General features: G+C 45.4%; 1 protein-coding gene across 1 annotated transcript; it reads left to right on the top strand.

Moving 5' to 3' along the window:
• The first annotated feature begins 2,781 nt into the window (after nt 1–2,781).
• Nucleotides 2,782–5,013, top strand: LOC144782677 (zinc finger BED domain-containing protein 6-like). The gene is made up of 2 exons (XM_078662017.1): nt 2,782–4,669; nt 4,946–5,013. The coding sequence occupies exon 1, from the start codon at nt 2,818–2,820 to the stop codon at nt 4,339–4,341; it is 1,524 nt and encodes a 507-aa protein (XP_078518143.1). The 5' UTR covers nt 2,782–2,817; the 3' UTR covers nt 4,342–4,669; nt 4,946–5,013.
• Nucleotides 5,014–24,040: the final 19,027 nt, after the last annotated feature.

The raw sequence follows: 24,040 nt of genomic DNA, 5'->3' as shown, positions 1-24,040 counted from the left end.
TGTGTTTTCACTTTTTGGAGTAGGGGTTGGGTGCTGGCTATGTTGGTGGTGGCCATTTTGAGGCATGGTCCTGGCCATGTGGATGGGGGGGTCAAGCGGCCATTTTGAAGGCAGGCAGTGAGCTTTGAGACATAGGTGTGCCTTGCTTTCACCCATTGTGCCCAGGCGGAGTCAGGGGTACATGAAAGCACAACCCTCTGTGTGTGTGCTCTCTTGGATCAATGTTAAATTCCTGTTTCCCAAAAATTTAGCAAATCCTAATTTTGAAAATTCCATATTGTGTGGTGTGCACGTGTGTATTCATAAATGCCTACTTGCTAACTGTTTATTCAAGCGCTACATATGCAACATTTATATTTACTGATGTTCCTCTGTCTTCGTTTGCGTTTAGGTGCACAAAACTACGCATCATCATCGTTGAGCATCAGTGCCAGGAAGAAGTGCTGCTGCGGCCTGTTGTTCCGACATCTGAAGAAGATGGCTCCAAAAAGAGGTGCCCGTAGGTCCTCTTCCAAGAAAGATGTCTCTACTAAGGAGAAGAAGAAGCAAGTGGCACCACTTACCAAGGCGACTGGTTGCTCAACCAAGACATTTTTTGGGCAACAACAACCAAAAAAACAAAGGCCCACCATGAGTGCTGCACAGGTAGCCTGTTTAGTTGTTGAATCACCAACGACCAGTGATGTTGGATCATCGCAAGAAAGTAGCAGCACGCCATCAACACAGGTTTTAACTCATCTCACAAGTACTATTCAACAACCAAAGCCGCAACAACAACTGCATGGGCTACTAGTACAAGCAGAAGTACATGCGCAAGGAGCTGTCCGAGAAGGAGCTGTCCGAGAAGGAGCTGTCCGAGAAGGAGCTGTCCGAGAAGGAGCTGTCCGAGAAGGAGCTGTCCGAGAAGGAGCTGTCCGAGAAGGAGAAGGCCGAGAAGGAGCTGTCCGAGAAGGAGCTGTCCGAGAAGGAGCTGTCCGAGAAGGAGAAGGCCGAGAAGGAGAAGGCCGAGAAGGAGAAGGCCGAGAAGGAGAAGGCCGAGAAGGAGCTGTCCGAGAAGGAGAAGGCCGAGAAGGAGAAGGCCGAGAAGGAGAAGGCCGAGAAAGAGAAGGCCGAGAAGGAGAAGGCCGAGAAGGAGCTGTCCGAGAAGGAGAAGGCCGAGAAGGAGCTGTCCGAGAAGGAGAAGGCCGAGAAGGAGAAGGCCGAGAAGGAGAGGTCCATGGAGACTTGCAAGTAGAGGTCAGTGAAGATGGCCATGGAGCGGTGCAAGTGCCCACAATGGTTGTTCTTCCAGAAGTAGGGGCACAGGAGGAAATTGACTTTGGAGCCGGGGTATCATGTCAGGAAGACGAAGCCACTCCTCCTGATGATTCATTTTCTCCCAGCTCCCCAGCAAGGAAAAGATCAAGGAGGGTGTGTAGAAGTTCCTCTTCAAGCCCCGCTCCATCAGATGATGATCTGGATCTGGATTGGCAACCATCTCCGACGTCTGAGAGGGAGGCACACCATGAGCTGCGAATGGTATCAAATCTTAAAAGGAAGGGCCCCGGAAAGCTCATACTTATGGATCCGAACGTCGGACTTGATGAAGTGGTGCATTCTGATGTTGTTGAAGAGGATGACAGCAATGACCTAGTCATCACACATGTCAGTCCAGCCACACCGGCCATGCAGCAGACAGACATTTACACCCTATCCCGACGTCATGCTGAGCGTGACCCTGGCGACGTGCCACTGGTAGCACCACCAACGCAGTCAAGTAGTACCACAAGTTCAACAAAACCTACAGCTCCCATATTTTCTCCCCGGAGGGGGACTCCATCCAGCTCGACTCCCTCAAGTAAGGTTGCTGCAATAATTGCACAACCCAGTAGATGTCTGCAAGGCTCATCCACCACTGCTTCATCTGGCATTGGCAGCAGTATCACCTCGTGCGGCAAAACCAGAAGTTTCCAGTCCCCAGTTTGGAACTTTTTTAGTGTCCATGAAAAATATGATAACATAGCCGTTTGTTGCATTTGTAAGACTAGCGTTAGCCGTGGTAAGACTGGTACCAACTATGGAACCGGAGGCCAGATAGGTCATCTTGAAAGAAAGCACGCTGTCGAATGGTTTCCGCACCTAGCAAACGTCAAGGGAAAGCGATCCCAAAGGGCAAGTGGCCAAAATATACCCATAGTAGGTGTTTCATCTGAAGATGATGGGGAGGTAGAAGAAGCGTCAGACATGTGTCCGGTTGCACCCAGTACCCCTTGCAGCACCACACCCTCCGTAACACATAGCAGGCACACTGAGAGTCTGGGAGACACACCAATGCGGAAAATGTCAACACTGATCAGAAGTGGGTCGAAGAAGGCATCAGCATCATCCCGTAAATTTGTCCAGCGCACCATTTCAGCCATGTTCTCCTCAGATGCGCAATTTCAACGCAACCACCCAACTGTACGCCTCTATAACACTAAGCTGGCAAAAATGCTAGCGGTGGACCTTCTCCCTTTTTCGTTTGTCGAAGGTGTGGGTTTCCTTGAACTCGTGGCAACATTGGCCCCTAAATGGAAGGTTCCTAGCCGGTACTATTTTGCCAGGGTTGCTGTTCCAGCACTACACAAAGAGGTGCTTGAGTTGGTGGGGGCAGCTTTGCAGAAGAGTGCTGTTCACACTATACACCTGACAACAGACATGTGGACCAGTTGCGCAGCCACTGATTACATGTGCATCACTGCACACTGGGTCTCTTTTTCAGAGGTTATTAAACAGATAAATGCAGGTGGTGACTTGGTCGAGATTTTTAAGGGTGCTCGTAAACATGCAACATTAGCCATGTTTGGCATGGAGAAAAGTCATACTGCAGTCAACATTTTGGCTGACTTTAACAAAAAGGTCTTGCAATGGCTGCGCCCAAGACATTGCAAGGTTGGTTATGTTTCTACAGATAATGGCAGCAATGTAGTTAGGGCCATGGCGGACGGTTTCTATTTCAGAGTGCCGTGTTTGGCGCACTGTATCAACCTTGTTGTGCAAAATTTTTTGAAAAAAGAACTTGCAGTCGACAAAACACTGACCATCTGCAGAAGAATATGCACACATTTCAACCATTCTTTTAAGGCCCGGAAGGAGCTGAGGCGCAAGCAAAATGAACGTAGAATGCCAGTGAAAGCACTTATCCAGGAGGTGGCAACACGTTGGAACTCAACCTTCTACATGCTTGAGCGTCTGCATGAGCTGTTTCCAGTAGTCAATGAGTATTTCTACAACCTGGGTGGTGATACGACAGGAATGATACTAGCGGTGGAGCAATGGCAGCTAGTTAAAAGCCTGACAGACATGCTTCGGCCTTTTGAGGTCTTCACGCGTGACGTGAGCAGGGAGGACTGTTCTTTGAGCAAAGCTATCCCACTGTTGCTGAAGCTCGAGCACCAAGTCAAGGTGGTGTCTTCACAATTAAAGGACGTTGGAAAGAACGAAGCACATGAGTTGGCGCAGAGATTATTACAACGCCTAGTTAGCAATGAACGGCTTGTAAATATCAAGAAACAACAGCACTACATTTGTGCTACTATTCTGGATCCACGTTACAAAAAGCCATTGTTTGGCAAAGTAATAATTCCTTTTGAAACATCGGATGTTACAGAGTACAAAGGTTGGCTAGCTCAGTCAGCCATTCGTTTTGAAATAGAACGGAAGGAAACTGTAGGAGAAGACAGTACTACTAGTGAATCAGCAGGCGATCAGGCGTCCCAAAAAAGCACTTCACCATCTGTGCCTGTGGCAGAAGTGAGTGATTTTTCCTCTGAGCCGTTAACCACACCAGCAACCGTATCATCTCCACCAGGCGCATGCGATATGTCTGAAGCGAGTTGGCTAACTCAGCTAGGGTTTCCTGGTCCTAGAAAGGACACAGAAGTGCAAAGTACAGGAATCCGGGAGGACATTCTTTCAATGGTGCAGGCCTATCTGGATGACTCAACAGAGGTCAATATTACTGAGGACCCATTGGCGTATTGGCATGGGAAAAGAAAAATATGGCGAGAGCTCACCAACCTGGCTATCAATTACTTGTCTTGCCCACTCGCAAGCGTGTCTTCAGAACGTGTTTTTAGTTCTGCTGGTGGCATTGTGACTTCCAAAAGGTCCCGCCTCTTGCCCGCAAATGTGGAGCGGCTCACCTTGATAAAGATGAACCAGCACTTCATACCACCAGATTACAGAGTACGAGAATGCACGCAGGAAGAAGAGGACACCGCCCTACCCGAGGAAAGTTCTCCTCAGTTACCAGAAGTAACCCCGACTGATGAGTTAGCAGAGTATGAGGACGAGTTCTGCTTCCCTGACAGCGAGTTCTGAAAATGACTCAATCATTCATTAATTGTAAATAGTCCTCCTTATTCACTTTTATTCCTGTGTGTCTGCCTTTCTTTAGCAAGTGCTTCATCACATTCCCAACAAAACTGTAATCAACCAATAAAACAACAAGCCCATCAACAGAACTATCTTGATTTTGATGCCGCAGCATTCCTCAGGTTCACAACAGTTAGTTGACAAGAACTCAGTCCTGGTCGTCTATCCTGAGTCCTCCTCCTCCAGACTCACCCTATCCATTACCCATAATGCTGATGCCTGGATTCTGCACAATGAAGAAATGAAGGAGCCAGCCCTCAAACACAAATTACAGGTAAGATAAGCTTTTGGATGGGAGGTAGTATAATGGAGTATTCGGAGAGGCGAGAGAGTGACAGTGGTACTAGCAGCAAAGTCCTAGGGCTCTTGAATTAACAAAGTCTGTGACAGGCATTTACTTAGGAAAACATTTGGCCTATTGCACGTGAACGTGTAGGCGTTATATTGCTCGCTTGCCTGTCTCAGGGGTGCTGTCTCTGGGGCTTCTAGGTTTTAGGGTTGTGTCAGCACCGCTACCACATTTCTAATGTTGATTGCTTTTGTTTTGCAGAAAATCCACGCCGGGAAACTCCAGTTGTGGCCCTGCTGCAGAACGCGTTAGGACTCTGTGAATTCCAGGTGGAGCCAGCCCTCAAACACAAATTACAGGTAAGATAAGCTTTTGGATGGGAGGTAGTATAATGGAGTATTCGGAGAGGCGAGAGAGTGACAGTGGTACTAGCAGCAAAGTCCTAGGGCTCTTGAATTAACAAACTCTGTGACAGGCATTTACTTAGGAAAACATTTGGCCTATTGCATGTGAACGTGTAGGCGTTATATTGCTCGCTTGCCTGTCTCAGGGGTGCTGTCTCTGGGGCTTCTAGGTTTTAGGGTTGTGTCAGCACCGCTACCACATTTCTAATGTTGATTGCTTTTGTTTTGCAGAAAATCCACGCCGGGAAACTCCAGTTGTGGCCCTGCTGCAGAACGCGTTAGGACTCTGTGAATTCCAGGTGGAGCCAGCCCTCAAACACAAATTACAGGTAAGATAAGCTTTTGGATGGGAGGTAGTATAATGGAGTATTCGGAGATGCGAGAGAGTGACAGTGGTACTAGCAGCAAAGTCCTAGGGCTCTTGAATTAACAAAGTCTGTGACAGGCATTTACTTAGGAAAACATTTGGCCTATTGCACGTGAACGTGTAGGCGTTATATTGCTCGCTTGCCTGTCTCAGGGGTGCTGTCTCTGGGGCTTCTAGGTTTTAGGGTTGTGTCAGCACCGCTACCACATTTCTAATGTTGATTGCTTTTGTTTTGCAGAAAATCCACGCCGGGAAACTCCAGTTGTGGCCCTGCTGCAGAACGCGTTAGGACTCTGTGAATTCCAGGTGGAGCCAGCCCTCAAACACAAATTACAGGTAAGATAAGCTTTTGGATGGGAGGTAGTATAATGGAGTATTCGGAGAGGCGAGAGAGTGACAGTGGTACTAGCAGCAAAGTCCTAGGGCTCTTGAATTAACAAACTCTGTGACAGGCATTTACTTAGGAAAACATTTGGCCTATTGCACGTGAACGTGTAGGCGTTATATTGCTCGCTTGCCTGTCTCAGGGGTGCTGTCTCTGGGGCTTCTAGGTTTTAGGGTTGTGTCAGCACCGCTACCACATTTCTAATGTTGATTGTTTTTGTTTTGCAGAAAATCCACGCCGGGAAACTCCAGTTGTGGCCCTGCTGCAGAACGCGTTAGGACTCTGTGAATTCCAGGTGGAGCCAGCCCTCAAACACAAATTACAGGTAAGATAAGCTTTTGGATGGGAGGTAGTATAATGGAGTATTCGGAGAGGCGAGAGAGTGACAGTGGTACTAGCAGCAAAGTCCTAGGGCTCTTGAATTAACAAACTCTGTGACAGGCATTTACTTAGGAAAACATTTGGCCTATTGCACGTGAACCAACACGATGACAGTGTTCAGTTAAATGAAATTACTGCAAAACCACCACCCACCCAGCTCAAAAGTAGTAAAAAAACAGGTATGCTCAGATAAAGTTTGAAAAAGTATATTTATATCCCTAACAAAATAATCTCCCGCAAGACCCTCCCTAACCCCAACAAATAGTCCTCAAAAGTCCCCAAAAAACCCAACTCCCAATTCCCACCCCCCAAAAGTCTCAAAAAAAGGGGCAAGGGACACTCTAGGGATGCAAGCTGGTAAGTTTGGCCTCCAGGGCATCATGCTTTAGGGCCAGGGCATCATATTTTTCTTGGAGGATGGCTTGCTCTAGGCGGAGGCCCTCCACCACATTTTGAAATTTGTGCCATTTCTGGACCTCCGCCTCTAGGTCTGACACTCTGCGGAGTGCACGGCGCAAGCGACCTTTAACAGTGCTGCGAGGTGCAGCTTTTGCTGCTCGGCGGTGGCGTCTTCCGGCACGGCTCCGGTTCGCTGGAGCACTGTGCTTACCGGCAGAACGTGGGGTAACAGAGGAGGATGTAGACGATGTTAAGTTGGATGCACTGGAGTGCGTGTCATCCCCCTCGAGTTCCACCAGTCGCCGATATTCCGCAACAGTTGCTTCCAGCCTCCGTTGCCGGGCCAGTACAGCCAGCATACTCCTCGTTGGTTTGGAGGTTTTAGTATTGCCAACTATATGAAGAAAGAAAGACATAATCTGTAAGCAATGCTCTTTAGGAATATGATTAACACAAAATGATTCAGCAGGAAGTTGTGTCACAGTACAACTAGCAACTAGCCAGGGCAGTACAAAACTATTCAGGCCAGTATCATGGGCGTCCGCAGGGAGGGGCGCTTGAATCACCATTTCCCTTCCCACAACTCTCTTGTATCCTTGGTTTGGTGCTCTTTCATATGAAAGAGATGTGGCAGAAGTGAGTGATTTTTCCTCTGAGCCGTTAACCACACCAGCAACCGTATCATCTGCACCAGGCCCAGGCGATATGTCTGTTTCCCTCCCTCTCTCTCTCTCTCTCTCTCTCTCTCTCTCTCTCTGTCTCCCTCTTTCTGTCTCCCTTTGTCTCCCTCTACCTCGCTGTCTCTCTCTCTCTGTCTCCCTCCCTCACCCTCCCTCTGGCTCCCTCCCTCTCTCTCTCTCTCTCCTTCTGTCTTCCTCTCTCTCTGTCTCTGCCTCTATCTGTCTTTCGGTCCCAGCCTGCTGTAATTACCATATTGTAATTTGTCACTGGGCCACCACTGGATACACATCATATCCTATCTAAGAGTCAGATAGTACCATGATCCAGCTTACCTGTACTCGCCACCGCCACTGTCTCCTTCCTCACAGTCTGTACTTCTTCTTGGTCCGACTCCTCTAGCGCCGCCTCCTCCCCAGATTGACCCTCGGACTCCGAGTCAATGATGACCACATCCGAGCTGGCCCCGCCACCAGATGTTCCACCTACAAAGTAGATTTAAGAATGTTAGATTACACCACTCCACTAGTATTTGGTCTATGAATGAAAAAATGTGAAAACAACTGAAAAAGTAATTGACTGTCTACTCTAGTCTAAAGTAAATGTCCCTCCTTCCAGGGAAAGCTGTTGTCTTGCTTAATTTTTTTGTCACAATTGTTGAATGCTTGCTTAATTTTAACACACATTATTTTTCTCTGAACAGACAGAAACTGGACTTCTAAGGACAAGAGGAACATCAACTTGAAACCAGGTGAAAGCTCGGCTCGACCACAAGAAATTTCTACCAATCCAGTACTCATCAACTCTGCACCAAGCACTTTTCCATTTCCAACTAACTTTATTTTAATATATGTGTTTACTTAAACTTTTAATAAAGCTTTTAAACTTGAATTGACTCTGTAGTTTTTCCTCCAGAGAGTCCAGACTAGAGTGACTGAGCGAAAAGTTTTGCAATTTTTGGAAGGAGGAATCTGTGCTGCTGACACTACCAGGTTTATTTATACAGTGTGCCAAACACGCCACTCTGAAATATTATTACTCTGGTCTTTGGTGTCCATAGTTCGGTTTGTGGAGAAGTGTCCCTGCAACAGTAGTATTATGGATTTTGCTCCTATCTAAACACTATTTCGAAACAATTAAATTAGGAATGCTTGGACAACAATAGGTCCTCTATATTTAAATGAAAACTTACTGGGGCCAGCAAAGGAGCACTCGCCGCCCTGGCCTGCATCCTCCTCCTTTGGAGCCACTGCTGCATCCTCCTTTTCCGCCCGCTTGCCCCTGGGCGGACCTGACGTACAACATGAAAGAAATAACAGAAAACATTGATGATTGCTGCTTGCCGATGTCCTTGTCAACCAAATCAAACATTTAGAAAGAACAAGAACCTACTATTTCAGCCAAAAAGAGGGCTACAATGGAAGGACTGCACCTGAGCCTCTACTCTAGGGGCAGATTTACAAGCCCCTTGCAGCTCTTCTGCTCCATTCTTGCGTCAATTTTGTGACGCAGCGCCACAAGAGAGGCGCCATGGTCTGGCGTATATTAACAACGTGACGCATATGGGAGATGCATCCCATTCTAAAACCCTGCGCCATTAGGGAGCATTCCATCGCAAGGGATGGCGTTCCTGCGCAGGAACGCATGCTAAAAGTGGCTATGGGGAATATATAAAATTTCAATCAGTCATTTAGGACAATGATGCGTCACTGAAACCCTGCGCCTGCATGAAGCAGACTTACGGCTTGACGCAGCATTGCTGGAGCTGCGCCATCGTTGCAACGCAACTCCATCAAAGAGCCGCCTTTACGGCACCGATGCGTAACGCTTCGGTGACGTTGTGGGACCATGGTGTGCCGCATTGTAAATACGGCGCACCATGGGTGGTGCTGCCGTGCCACACACTTTGCAGGGATGCGCAGGTAATTGCTAATCTGACACTTACGGGCATACTTACGAGTTCTGAGCTGGACACCTCCAGATGTGCACCAGAACAAATACGTAACGCAAAACTAACCTTGCGTCACGGCAGATGCGCCGCTATTACAATGCGGCAAACCCTGGCGCAAGGGTAGGCAGATGCGTAACGCATCTCGTGACGAAATAGGGGCGCATCTCTAGAGTCGCTTCGTGGGCGCAATGCAACTATAGCAGTGCTCAGGGCTGCCCAATACTCTACATACCGCATCAGTCCTTACGCCTGCTTCAAGCAAGCAGGCATAAAGAATTGACATAGCAGCGTCGCGGAAGTGCCTGCGCTAAATCTTGTAGATTTTACGCAGGCACTTTTGCGAGGCACACATCTGCCTGACCGGCACCACCCACCCCCCACTCCCCCCCTGCGTGGGAACGCACCCATTGAGGCGCAGGCCCAGGCATTCACGTGGCGCATCTCCTTAGATGCATCACGTTGTACATGACTCGCAGGGATGCGCCACGTTTACGTCGCTGTGCGTCAGGTAAGGCAGTGTAAACGTGGAACAAGGGGCTTGTAAATCTGCCCCTTTGTGTCTAGCATTACGCAGTTCTGTAAAATACACTCATACTCAGCCCAATTAAATGAACACAAAATAGATAACAAATAAGCAGTGGCACCGGCACAGAGAAGGAGAACAGTGCACCTGAAATGCACAGAAGATTTTGAAATATTAATGAAAAAATTGCTACTACTACTCACCAAGACCGGGGACCTCCACTCCCAGCACGTCTAGCAGGTCACGCTCTCGGTCAAGGATGTCGGTCCAGCGGTGGGTGACCTGATTGTAGGTGCGCTGGACCCCCGTGATCTTAAAAAGGGCCCGGCACACCTGCCCCCACCGCTTCCGTCGCTCCTGGCTGTTGGTGTAACCAGCAGCAATCCTGCCGCCTGCCGCGATGGTCCTGGGGAGACGGCGCTGCACGTAAAAAACAAGTGCGCCCACCTCCTCAGGGCTGAAAATCTCCCGGGGCACCACCATTTCCGCCCTCAATCGACCACACGGGAGCCGGGCACGGGCTGCGGTGCCCGTCTTGGGCAGCTTGACTGCTGTCTTCACCATGTTCTGGGCAGGTAAGGAGATAAAATGAAAAAGAATAAGAGTAGAGAAGAAGGAAAGTAAAAGTTTTAAAAAGTAGTTCAAAAGTAAACAAAAATAGCCTAAAACACAAAAATATAGATCTAGAAAAATACAGGGATAGAAAATAAGTTAAATAGATCAAAAAAATAGTAAAACAAGCAAAGGATGGCAGAGATATAGAGAGGATAGAAACACCATACCCAGACACATAGGAATGAATGAAAAACAAGATGGCGGCCCGATCACGTGCGCGTAAGTAAGTTCGCACGCGATTTCTCTCGCGAACTCGTGCGAACTTGTATTCGCAAGGCGCGAGTCGGGCGAGATTACACTTAGCGGGCGGAAACGGAAATACGTCACGCAAACAAAATGGCGGCGCCCATACTCAACCTTGAGGTAACTCGCACGAGTTCGCGGCCTCCACGGGCCAGTTCGCACTACGACGCGCCCCGCGAATAGGGCGAAATTACCGAAAAACGAGTTTTGCAAAAGCAAAACGAACGAGCAGGTGCAAAAGTTCGAGCTCATCATTTGTAACCATTTACCTGTAGTGCTTCCTGAAGGGGCCCTCCAGAATCCGGTTGCCTACTTGCAACTATTGTGTGACCCTGCTCTGACAGTCACAGAATAGTTACAAGTATGCCATTGCATCCTGTTAAAAAAAATTATTTACTTTGCATTTGCAACAAAAAGGAAAGGGAGCAGACAAGCAGGTGCCAGCCTTCATTAATGTCAGTTGGGGCAGGGCAGGTGTTGTTGTTTGCAAAACTTAAGGCACTTAGCAGGTGTTTGTTCACTCAGTGGTCAATCAGAGGGTGTTGTGATGACACTGAGGGTGGCATGGGTGTGCCAGCCAGAGGGTGGCATGGGTGAACCAGAGTGCCAGTGTTGACAGAGGATGGCAGTGCTTTGCTTTGCCCCAATAATGTACACTGGTGAACTAGAGGGTGATGTGATGACACAGAGGGTGACATGGGTGAGCCAGAGGGTGGCATGGGTGACCAAAGAGAGTGCCAGTGGTGACAGAGGGTGGCAGTGATGAAGAAAGCTTAGCAAACAGGCTGGGCACGTAGAAACAACAAGTTCGCTAAACTGGCGACCCGACAAGTAAGTTCGCAATTTGCGAAATAGTACAAAACCCTCGCGAACTTGCAGAAACCCGTGCGAACATACACACCCCCAAAAAATCCGCAAATCCGCGAGAATTCGCGGATTTCGCGTATTTTCGCAATCCGCGAATACGCAAATCCGCAAATTCGCGGATTGCGAATCCGCAAAATCCACCCATGCTTACTAAATACATATGGAGCTCATAGGGGGATGTGGTATGTTTAAAAAACAAAATACATATTTGTGAGCCAATGTGTTTTTCCTATAAGCCAACCACAATTACTTATTTGCATGCAACTTTAAAGGAATGCATTGAGGTGAGGGCAACCAGTTTGGTGCCACCTTGTGGTGACAAATTTAGCTCGGCTCAGGCAATTTACATATCAGAAGTATAGAGGGGACCTTCCTTTGTTAGGATCAATATGAAAATTAGTGAGCCAAGTTGATCTTCATGGGAGAAAGGATGGTTACTTATTCATTTATAACTCCATGAGAACGCATTGGCTTGAAAGTGGCACAGTAGGCACAAGTGGAACCGTGGCATGGCTCAGGCTAAATCCTTATTGAGCTTGTAGCGGGATGTGGTAGGTTTGAAAAACAAAATACATATTTGTGAGCCAATGTGCTTTTCCTATAAGACAACCACAATTACTTATTTGCATGCAACTGTATAGGAATGCATTGAGGTGAGGGCAACCAGTTTGGTGCCACCTGTGGTGACAAATTTAGCTTGGCTCAGGCAATTTACATATCAGAAGTATAGAGGGGGCCTTCCTTTGTTAGGATCAATATGAAAATTAGTGAGCCAAGTTGATCTTTATGGGAGAAAGGATGGTTACGTATTCCCTATAACTCCATAGGAAAGCATTGGCTGGAAAGCGGTACAGTGGGCACGAGTGGAACCGTGGCATGGCTCAGGCTAAATACATATGGAGCTCGTAGGGGGATGTGGTATGTTTGAAAAACAAAATACATATTTGTGAGCCAATGTGTATTGCATATAAGACAACCACAATTACTTATTTGCATGCAACTATATTGGAACGCATTGAGGTGAGGGTAACCAGTTTGGTGCCACCTGTGGTGACAAATTTAGCTCGGCTCAGGCAATTTACATATCAGAAGTATAGAGGGGACCTTCCTTTATTTGAATCAATATGAAAATTAGTTAGCCACGTTAATCTTCATGGAAGAAAGGATGGTTACTTATTCGTTTATAACTCCATAGAAAAGCATTGGCTGGAAAGTGGCACAATGGGCACAAGGGGAACCGTGGCATGGCTCTGTCTAAATACATATGGAGCTTATAGGGGGATTTGGTATGTTTGAATAACAAAAAACATATTTGTGAGCCAATGTGTTTTCCTATAAGACAACCACAATACTTATTTGCATGCAACTGTATATGAATACATTGAGCTGAGGGCAACCAGTTTGGTGCCACCTGTGGTGACAAATTTAGCTTGGCTCAGGCAATTTACATATCAGAAGTATAGAGGGGGCCTTCCTTTGTTAGGATCAATATGAAAATTAGTGAGCCAAGTTGATCTTCATGGGAGAAAGGATGGTTACTTATTCGTTTATAACTCCATAGGAAAGCATTGGCTTGATAGTGGCACATTGGGCACAAGTGGAACCGTGGTATGGCTCAGGCTAAATGCATATGGGGCTTGTAGGGGGATGTGTTATGTTTGAAAAACAAAATACATATTTGTGAGCCAATGTGTTTTTCCTATAAGAGATCCACAATTACTTATTTGCATGCAACTATATAGGAATGCATTGAGGTGAGGGCAACCAGTTTGGTGGCACCTGTGGTGACAAATTTAGCTTGGCTCAGGCAATTTACATATCAGAAGTATAGAGGGGGCCTTCCTTTGTTAGGATCAATATGAAAATTAGTGAGCCAAGTTGATCTTGATGGGAGAAATATAGGTTAATTATTCATCAATAACTCCATATGAATGCATTGGCTTGAGGGTGGCACAGTGGGCACAGGTGTTAACATTGCTTGGCTCAGTGTAAGTCCTTCTGGAGCGTGTAGGAGGATGGATTGTTTTTAAAATGATTGTGATCGAATGAGAATTTCTTATAGGGAAAGTAGGATTACTTATTAGAATATAACTGCCCGGGATGGTTTGAGGTCAAGGCAACCCATATGGTGCCACAAATTATGATCAGCTCAGACAACTTACAAACAGGTTCTGTAAAGGAGTGCTCCATTGCTTAAATTGTGATGGTGGCAAAGTTGTCCCATGTTTTGGTGGAAAGGTTGTGTATTGATGAGAAGTCCACACGTTGAGTAGTATTTAGTGAAGCTTTATTCCAAGTTGTATAGAGAGAAAACATAAGCTAAATATGTGGATGTAAAACTTTAAAAATGTTTAAGCTTATGCAAGCATGGTGAAAACGATGAAAGTGATAGGAAGTCAATAAAAACATGAGACCATTACTGCAGCGATCAGTTTGCTCTGGGCAAAGAAAATTTTTAAATAAAATTAACTTTCAGTCACTGCTGTACTGTTGTAACACTACTAGAACAGTCACACAGCGTAAGTTAAAGCTTAACTTCAAGTGAAGGTATAACAAAGGATGAGCCATGAACAAAAACGATTTTGGTTTAATCCTTTAAAGGGCGTAGCTCCAACACAGCATAAATTAGTCTCTCTTTGTAAATAGGACAAAATGTAAAATTGTCTAATAAAATGCCCACCCTCATGTGAGGATACAGCGTGAGTCCCAAAGTCAAAACAGACAGGCTTACTCAGCGTCAGGGCACAGTTCCAACTTAAAATTTGTAGACTCACAGTTACGCAGGACAACTGCCAGACTGCTGTGGGCGACCGGTTGTTGGTCACTGGTGGGGTCATGCTGGCAGTTGGGATAGTTCTTCTTGTTGCAGGAGGTCTTTTCATTTATTGTAGGTTTCTTTCTTAATATCTTTTAGTTTGAATTATGTAGTAATCTCATGTTATGTGTATGCATTTGCATCCAGCTGCTCAGCCCTGTGTGTGCATTCTTATTGGAACCCTAGTCTGTGTGGAATGTTAGATGCATCAGAGTGTCAGTTAAGGATGGGCTGAGCAGCCAGTAGGTTGCTCCTGATGGGGCTGTTATCCTGTTCCATCTTAACTACTAATAAACACCATCTATATGCACCTGGTCTGGTCTGCTGTGTCTACCTATCTACACCTGGACCTGTGGGACAAGCCCACTACATTTTGGCGACGTCGGACTTAAAGAACCTACCAATGATGAAGAACTACACTCAAGAGTCAAGCAAAAGGAAGAAAAAGCATACTTAAGAAGTTTAACATGTCAAATATGTGAGAGGTCACGCCTGTAAAGATAAAGCAGCAACTTAAAACGCAACTACATGAAAAGAAATGAAGATTAAGCTGATTAAGAAGCGCACACCTCAAGACAAAAGACTCTTTCCATGTAACCAGACCAACTGCTACCTGCCTGCCCCATCAGTGTCCATCACAACGGACAGCCCAAATGCAGGTGAGCTGTGTCTGTATGTTTTTTTTTAAGGATTTTCAATTAACATGCTGCATGTGTAACCGAAAATGATTTTCTAGCCTCAAACAAAACATAGTTAAAAACGAAATCAATTCGTTTTTAAAGAAAAGAATTAAATCCATTTGAACTTTGTGCATCTTTGCCCACCGGAGTGAAGCTAAGTTGTACTTTCAAAAAAAAAAAACAGTTACAAGAACTATAAATCTCTGGGCTAACTGTCAAGATGTGAGGACACGCTCGGGATTTTACCAGCTCAAACAAAACAAAGTTTAAAACGAGAAATTTCTATTTTAAAAGAAAAGCATGAAATTCATTTTCTCTTTGTGCATCTTCTGTGTAGAAAACCATCTCTCTAGCTGCCTATGCTATTCTGCGGAATTTTACAGGAGGACGCTTTAAACGTCGAGTAATGTAATCTACCTGCTTAAGTCATGGACTAACTGCTTCTTGGAGCCCGTTTTCCGTTGGTGAGGAGCTCTTTTTCTTTCATCTGCCTGTATATTGTGGTGACGCATTAGAACCTTGTAAGAGGATTCAGTGAACACGATGCGTCATGTTTCTTCAAACGTCAGCACAGCTGGAGCTACGTTATGAACGTGCCGCCATCTTCACCATGGTAACGTGTCAGTTCTTTGAATCACAGTTGTTCGTCATTTTGAGGATGTGGGGTAGGATCACTGGAAGTACCGTCGAGTTTAATTCCTTCCTGACTGCGCTTACTGTGAAAGAACTGAAGGTGCTGAGTTATCACATTGCTCCGTTTTCGTGTTTGTGTACAACTTTGGAACGGACAGCTTTCCTTTGTTGTTGTGTTAGCAACCGTGCCAAACGAAGGTAAAGTCCTCGAACGTTAGCAAGGTAGGATTACGCTATTACAGAACCTGCAACTCCAATATCAATTGTCATTTCCTTCAACTCTTTCTGAAATGTGCCATTCAAATCATTCCCACTTGCTGCAAGGTCTCCTTTTATCAATCGGAACCTCACCGCTGCAATGTACTACCTTGGGAATGAATTAGCAAACTATCTCTAGTGCCTGTACGTTTCACCCCGGTGACAGGCACACCTTTGATTTTAATGGAATGGCGTTTTATTTCAACGAAACGTACCTGTCTGCAGTTTTACTCGGTGACAGGCACACCTTAGACTTTTAAGAAAGTGGTGTTATGATTTATTAAAACCTGCCTGTCCGCCTCTTTCCGGTGACAGGCACACCTCTGTCAGTTAATGCTTTTGGTTTTATATTTTAGGCTATATTTACAGTATAATATTTTATTAAATCTGCAAGTGTATTTCGTATACTGTTTATGTTTTTCTGCTGAAATGTTAACTTGAAAGTTGTATATTTTAGGTGATATTTACAGTGTAATGTTTTATTTAACCTGCTAATGTATTTCGTATTGTGCTTATGCCATTACAGTAATGTTAACTTAAAACTTGTGGTTAACATTGGGGTGGGTGCATAGTCCCATTTCCTTTTAGGAACAGCTTTCCTTTTTCTGAAATTTTTGGGAGAGGGTTTTTAAGTCCCATCATCCCTGTATGCCTGCATGGCATTATATTTTTTCCTTAGTATTTTTCTACTTTAAGTAGTGGGTTATTAGTCCCATTACCCTGTGCAGTGGGTTTCAAGTCCCGCTAGTTTTTTTGGGAGTGGGTTGTTAGTCCCATTTACCCTTGGCTTACGCTAGTTTAAAAAAAAAAAAGATTAAATTATCATTTTGATGAGGGGGTTTTAGTCCCACCTTGGTTTTTAGGGGGTGTTAGTCCCACCTGAACAGTGTTATACTAGGGTTTGAGTCCCATAGTGTCCCTTAAAAGAGGGGTGGCGCTTTTGGCTACGTCACAGTCTTCTCATGTGAGAAGCACTTTCTTGGGTTTTAGTTCGCCCATTGCAGCTTTTGTCTTAATTTTTGATAATATGTGAGCTCAAAATTTAATTTACGACTTGTTTATTTTAAATTGTTCATTATTAAGGGAGGAGGATGAGTAAGTTTTTATCTTATTGCTTTCTTTCTTCTTTAGTCATTTGAATTTCTGTTTTCCCTCTCGTGATGCCTCTCCGTTTCCATCCCTGGGTAACAGATTTCTTAGTAGTTGTATATTTCTCTTGTGTATAGTTTCTCTTTGTTTTCTCTTCTGTACTTTTGTTTTTAAATTATTAAAGGGAGAGGATAATGTAGTAATCTCATGTTATGTGTATGCATTTGCATCCAGCTGCTCAGCCCTGTGTGTGCATTCTTATTGGAACCCTAGTCTGTGTGGAATGTTAGATGCATCAGAGTGTCAGTTAAGGATGGGCTGAGCAGCCAGTAGGTTGCTCCTGATGGGGCTGATATCCTGTTCCATCTTAACTACTAATAAACACCATCTATATGTACCTGGTCTGGTCTGCTGTGTCTACCTATCTACACCTGGACCTGTGGGACAAGCCCACTACATATTACTTCTTGACTTGATAGATGTAGGTTCTTCCTTAAGATCGTCGCCATAAATGTAATGATGAGAAGTCCACACGTTGAGTAGTATTTAGTGAAGCTTTATTCCAAGTTGTATAGAGAGAAAACATGAGCTAAATATGTATTGGAATAAAGCATCTCCTAAATACTACATCCCTTGTGGATTTCTCATCATTACAGGTTGCTAGTGTCAGACTAAATACTAATAGACGCAATAGTGTTATGTTTTGTATTTCAAAAACAACATATTCACTGTATGGCAATGCAGAGTCCCATAAAATGGAGTTTATTGAATTATTTACGATTGCATTTTATATAAAATGTTGCCTGCAAATAAAATGCTGGCTGAATAAGATGCTGACTGAATGAGATACTAACTTCAATCAGCGAATAAGAAGCTGGCCGAATAAGTAGCTAACTTCAGCCTGCGAATAAGAAGCTGGCCAAATAAGTAGCTAACTTCAGCCTCATGATCCACGTTAGATTATTCAAGACCTGAACAAACAGAGTGTTGTATGTGTATGTTACTTTAAGAATTGCTATGTAACTTGTATGTTCTATTCTAGAATTGTTATGATGTGAAGGAAATGTACTGTTATTAGATACTTGTACTTGGAGTTCTATTAAAAAAGCTCCTGTTCCATGCAACAAGGACGAATTGAGATCCTTTTTAGGATTAGTCGAGTATTGTTCGAAATTCATTCCTAATTTTGCTTCTAAATGTTTCAATATGAGGCAGTTATTAAAGACAAAAGTGAAATTTGTGTGGTCACAGCATTGTCAAGATGAATTTTCTAGTTTAACATCAAGTATTGACAAAGTTCATGCTTTGGAGGGTTTTGATCCAAATTTAGACAGTTATATTTCCACAGATGCTAGTGGAAAAGGTCTTGGTGCTGTGTTGTTTCAGAAGGATATTAAAGGCAAGGAAATTATCATTTCCTTTGCGTCATGAGCATTAACACCTGCTGAGACAAGGTACCCTGCAATAGAAAGAGAAGCCCTAGCCTGTGCTTGGGCTCTCAATCATTTTAGAGCGTTTGTTTGGAGTAAACCTGTTAATATATTTTATGACCACAAACCTCTGGTAAGGCTTCTGACAACCGAGGGTACTGTGAGTGCATCTGCAAGAATTGCTAGATTATCGATGCATATGCAAGATTTTATTCATAAAATTGTGTATCTTCTTGGGAAATGACAATCTGGTAGCTGATTGTTTATCCAGATTGCCTGTTAGAATAGAGGAATGTGAGGAGGAGGTTTATGATAATTTCCAAGTGGCTTTTGTGCATGATGATGGTGGTTGTGCAGTGAGTAAGGAAGAATGGTTGTCTGAATGTGAAAAAGATGGTATTCTTAAACGGATGATTGAGTGTATTCAGAATGATTGGTCTAATTGTTTGAAAAGCGATGTGACTTTGAGACCATTTTGGGAAGTAAGATCTCAGTTAAGTTTAGAGCATGATACAGTTTTTAGGGGTGAGAGAATTGTTTCTCCTAGTGGATTACGCAGAACAATTATACAGTTGTGTCATGAAGGCCATTTTGGCATAGTACGTACTAAAAATGTGGTAAGAGAATTATTCTGGAGGCCTGGGGTCGACAAGGAGGTGGAAAAGTATTTGAGGAATTGTATTAACTGTTCTTCAGCTGATAAAACGTTGCAGACTTTGCGTCCTCCTATGTTGGAATATGTACCACCTGCGTGTCCTTGGGATTCCGTTGCCATTGATTTATTCGGTCCAGTAGGTAATGAACAAAAGTATGTGATTGTTTTACTTGATCTTTTTTTTTCTCGAAGTGGCTGGTTGTGGAAGTAGTGGAATCCATTAATACTTCTGTAATTTTGAAGTTCTTGGATAAAACGTTCATTGGAGAAGGACTACCTAGGACAATATTAAGTGACAATGGTGTTCAGTTTTTGTCAAATGCGGCTAAAAGTTATTTTGAGAAAGTGGGTGTCTTCCATAGAACCACTTCATTATATAATCCCAGTGGAAATGGAGCTGTGGAAAGATTTAATCGAGTGATTAAAGGTGTAATTCAGTTTGCATGTAACGCTAGACTTGATTGGGAAACACAATTTTATGGCAAGACCGGAGGCTCCTATTATGCTTTCCTATCTTGCATATTTATTACACAGCAGCCAAGATAAGTGTAAACCACAGTTCCCAGAGGGCCAGGCGACAACTGGGCCATGGGAACGAGAAAAAACGATAACACAGTAACCAATCACGATCAGGAACATAGATAAGAGACCATACTGACTGCGCAGCTTCCTCTTTTCTTGCTGCTCGCAGTCAGATAAGTGTCTCTTATCTTTGCTCCCAGCCTTGTATTTCAATTGTGCTTATATTGTGTTTTGTATTTATTCATTTCAGGCTTGTAACGCGTCGCGCTACTTTCCGCTCTGCCTGCTAGCGCTTCTGCGTTCGTGTTGCTCCACTTTTTCTCACTGCCCGCGACCTTCTTTCCCCCCTCCCACTCCCAGCCCGGTGGTATCTCCCAGCCTCTGTCCCTCATGCGCGCTTCGCGCCGCGTTTGTACCTTCTACTGAGGCTTTCCTGGCGTCGCTTCAGTCGGAGCTCCCAGCGTTAGCCTTCACCGCTCCTGATTCACTAAAGAGTGCTTTCTCCTCGGCTCTCAGCCCGCCCCTGTACCTGCCCCTAAGCTCCTTGTTTCTATTAACCCCTTACTGCCTGAGACTGTGTCTTGCATTGGTGAGAATGGAACGTGACAGTTCCTCTGATGAAGTCCCTTCTAAAGAGGACAGCCAGTCTTTCAAACAAGATTTGAATAAGTTCATTAACAATTCTGTGGAGAGTGCTGTCGAATTATCCATGAAACGCATGTCTAAATCCATGGAGAATTCCATGCTTAGTTTGTTGTCCAAGGCTTTGGCCCAATCTGCGGGGGATAGCAGAAAACGTAAGGTGGATCACTCTGCTTCTGTTCGTACTCCTAAAAAAGCGTCATTACTGACTAGCGAGGGTTCCTCGCTTATGACTGAGGACTTAGTGCCTCACAGGCCTCCTACCAAGGAGGGGTTTGTTGGTTCAGAGGGCAAGAAAAAGCATAAGTCAAAGCACGCAGAGTCACCAGTTAAAAAATTGGTTATTTCCACCGTCTTGGACACGGATGATGACATGGCTGACGCTGATGATTTGTTTGACCTCTTCGATATTGCTGACCCCCCATCCCCCCTTCCAAGTTAGCTAAATCTGATTCCTTTGCTTTTGACCCAGTTTACGATTCTGAGGGTCTTCCCATGTTTGACCCCTCGACTATTTGTCATCCCAACTCCACCGAATGGCTCCCCTCCCATCATGTTGGAGAATATATATCTGCTCGGTTGCGCCTCCCCCTGGAGGCTGCAGTGCGGTCCAGACTTAAATCTGAGTGCCCCAAACCCGCCTTGCCTGAAAAAATTACCCAGGTTCCTTCCATAGATCAGCCTCTCCTCACCTTCTTTTCCAAATTCGGCAAGGACCCCCGTAGAGGGGTGGATAAGGCATGGTCCACGTGCCAGGACAAGTTGTTGGATATTGTGGGTCCTCTGGCCCGCATCTTCGATATGGCGGAGTCTGCCCGGCTGGAGGGTTCCGAACTCTCTGCTGAGGACGTCTCCATGTGGGCGCAAAGAGCATTTTGCCTCCTCGGTAACACCAATTCGGCCATTACTCATGAACGGCGTAAGGGCCTCCTGATCAAGCTGGATCCCAAACTTGCCAATCTCGCCCCCATGGACCACGGCTCCAAAGCCAACAGTCTCCTTTTTGGTGACAACCTGGTCCGTGACCTTAGCAGGTTCGTCTCTACCTTTGCATCATTGGACAAAGCACAACAGTCCATCAAGAAGGTCTTTGCCCCTCGGGTTTTTGGACGGGCTGGACGAGGCAGGGGCCGCTCTTCCGGCCGTCCTTACAACCAAGGCTCCAGAGGTTCCTACAGTAACACACAGGATTACAAACCCCAATTCTACCCACAGCGAGGCAGTGGTTTCCGGGGCAGAGGACAGAAAAACTACCGTAACTCCAACTCCAACCAGCAAGGTAAGCCCTTCATTTTCCCCTCCTGTCGGGGGTCGTCTAAAACTCTTTCTGACAAAATGGCACACTATAAGTTCAGACTCCTGGGTTCTAAACACTGTTCAAGGCTACCTTATAGAACTCTATTCTCCTCCTGTCCAGACCTCTTTCCCTCCTCCTCTCGTCTTCTCCTCCCATATGGCCGACCTAATCTCAAACGAGATCAATTCCTTACTTCTGAAACAGGCCATCCAAATTTTTCCCTTCGACTCCTCAGGCTTTCTAAGCTCCATTTTTCTGGTTCAAAAGAAAAACAAGAAGCTACGTCCAGTTATCAACTTGAAGTGGTTCAACCAGTTTGTGGTGTACCGTCATTTCAAAATGGAGACGATTCTTCATTTACGGGACACTCTTCGTCCCCAGGATTGGATGGTTCGTTTGGACCTTCAGGATGCCTATCTCACAGTTCCTATTCACCAGTCCCATTGGAAGTTCCTGCAATTTCAATGGTCAGGAGTGACCTACTGTTTCACCTCTCTTCCCTTTGTTCTCTCCTCAGCACCATGGTGCTTCACAAAACTGTTGAAGCCAGTGGTCGCCTTTCTTCGTTCTCTCGGGATCAGACTAATCATCTACTTGGACGACATTCTGATCTTAAATTCCGACAGACAGTGTCTACTGTCAGATTTACAGACAACTCGGTCTCTTCTCCTAGACCTTGGTTTTCTCATCAATGTCGAGAAGTCGTCTCTGACTCCATCTCAGAACATGGAGTTCTTGGGTTTCCTCGTGGACTCAGTAGCGGCGTCTCTCTGCCTTCCTCTTCCCAAGGTTTCCAGAATCAAAGCGGAGATTGCTTCCGTCCTTCAATCCTCTCTTCTGTCTCTCAGGTCTCTGGCCAGGATCGTCGGTCTTCTCTCCTCTTCCATTCAGGCCATCTTCCCAGGTCCTCTCCACTATCGGGCTCTTCAACGTCTAAAAATCAGGCATCTTCGCCAAGGTCTTGCCTACGCAGATCTCGTCGCCCTAGATCTCGAATCCCGCAACGAACTTCAATGGTGGATAGACCCTTTAGATGCCTGGAACGGGCGCACTATCTTCGCCTCAGCCCCAGATCTTGTATTAGAATCCGATGCCAGCCTCTCGGGTTGGGGCGCCCGATGTGGTCCAATCTCGACTGGAGGTACATGGTCTTCAGAGGAGTCCAAATTGCACATCAACTGTTTAGAGATGCTTGCAGGTTCCTTTGCGATTCAAAGCCTCTCAAAAGAAAGGATCCGTTGTTCCATCCTACTGCTTATGGACAATGTTTCTGCGGTCCGCTATATCAATCACCTTGGCGGGACCAAATCCAAACCTCTAGTGGATTTAGCGAAAAGCCTGTGGGAGTACTGTCTAGCTCACCAGCTTTCCCTAACAGCAGAATACCTCCCAGGAGATCTCAACTCAGTGGCGGATTGGCACTCGAGATTCCTTCGAGACTCCAGCGACTGGAGGCTTTGTCCCTCCGTTTTCCTTTCTCTTTCTCACAAATGGGGTCCCTTTTCTATTGATCTTTTGGCTTCCCGTCTCAACTCCCAATTACCCCGGTTCTTCACTTGGCGGCCGGACCCCTTGGCTTTAGCAACGGATGCCTTCCTTCAGGATTGGTCCCGACACCTCAATTATGCCTTTCCTCCTTTCCTCATGATCAACCGGGTACTTTCTCAAGTTCGACGACAGTCCACTTCCCTGGTGTTAGTTGCCCCCCTTTTGGCAAGCTCAGATTTGGTTCCCCTCCCTTCTGGAGATGGCAATAGACTTTCCTGTTCTTCTTCCGTCCTTCGAAGACCTTCTTCTCAATCCCCAAGGCGATCGCCACAATCTCATCCTGGACAACTCCTTGACTCTTTCGGCCTGGAAAGTTTCCGGCCTTCCCCTCCTAACGTCCTCATTTCACAAGAGGCTGCGCTCTTTATCAGCCAAGCCTGGGCCCCTGGTACTTCCAAAGCATACAAATCCGCCTGGTCTCTTTGGGCATGCTGGTGTTTGGAAAGGAATATCGATCCCCTTTCAGCCCCTTTGAATTTTATCATTAATTTCTTGGCTTCTGAAACCAGTGCCGGCAAAGCTTACCGTACTATCAACCTCTATCGTTCAGCCATTTCCCTCAACCACGCCCAGATCGATGGCAAACCAGTTGGCGCTCATCCTTTTATCTGTCGCCTTCTCAAAGGTGTCCGCTGTTTCAAACCTCCGTTGGCTAAGTATACCTTTTTATGGGATGTTTCTGTGGTACTTAAACTGTTTACGGACTGGCCAGAGAATTCTGCTTCATCTCTCAAAATGTTATCAGCAAAGCTTACAATGTTATTATGTTTAATTTCCATTAAAAGAGTATCTGTTGTTAGAGCTTTAGATGTTTCTTCTCGTCAATTTTCCCCTACAGGTGTGTTGTTCCGGATTCACAGATGAACAAATACAAATTTAGACTCTGTTTTTTATCCTTATTTTCCTGCTCACCCCCAATTATGTGTGGGACAGTGTTTGAAGGTGTACAAACAGAAAACGGCTGATCTCAGAGC

The sequence above is a fragment of the Lissotriton helveticus genome, chromosome 9 (assembly GCF_964261635.1).
Source record: "Lissotriton helveticus chromosome 9, aLisHel1.1, whole genome shotgun sequence".
Lineage (NCBI taxonomy): Eukaryota > Metazoa > Chordata > Amphibia > Caudata > Salamandridae > Lissotriton > Lissotriton helveticus.
The sequence above is the reverse complement of the archived record's forward strand: the minus strand, read 5'-3'. Positions and strand labels throughout refer to the sequence as shown.

What these genes read in the sequence shown, in the direction of transcription:
- LOC144782677 (XM_078662017.1), top strand. Translation starts at nt 2,818, where the DNA reads ATGTTTGGCATGGAGAAAAGTCATACTGCAGTCAACATTTTGGCTGAC.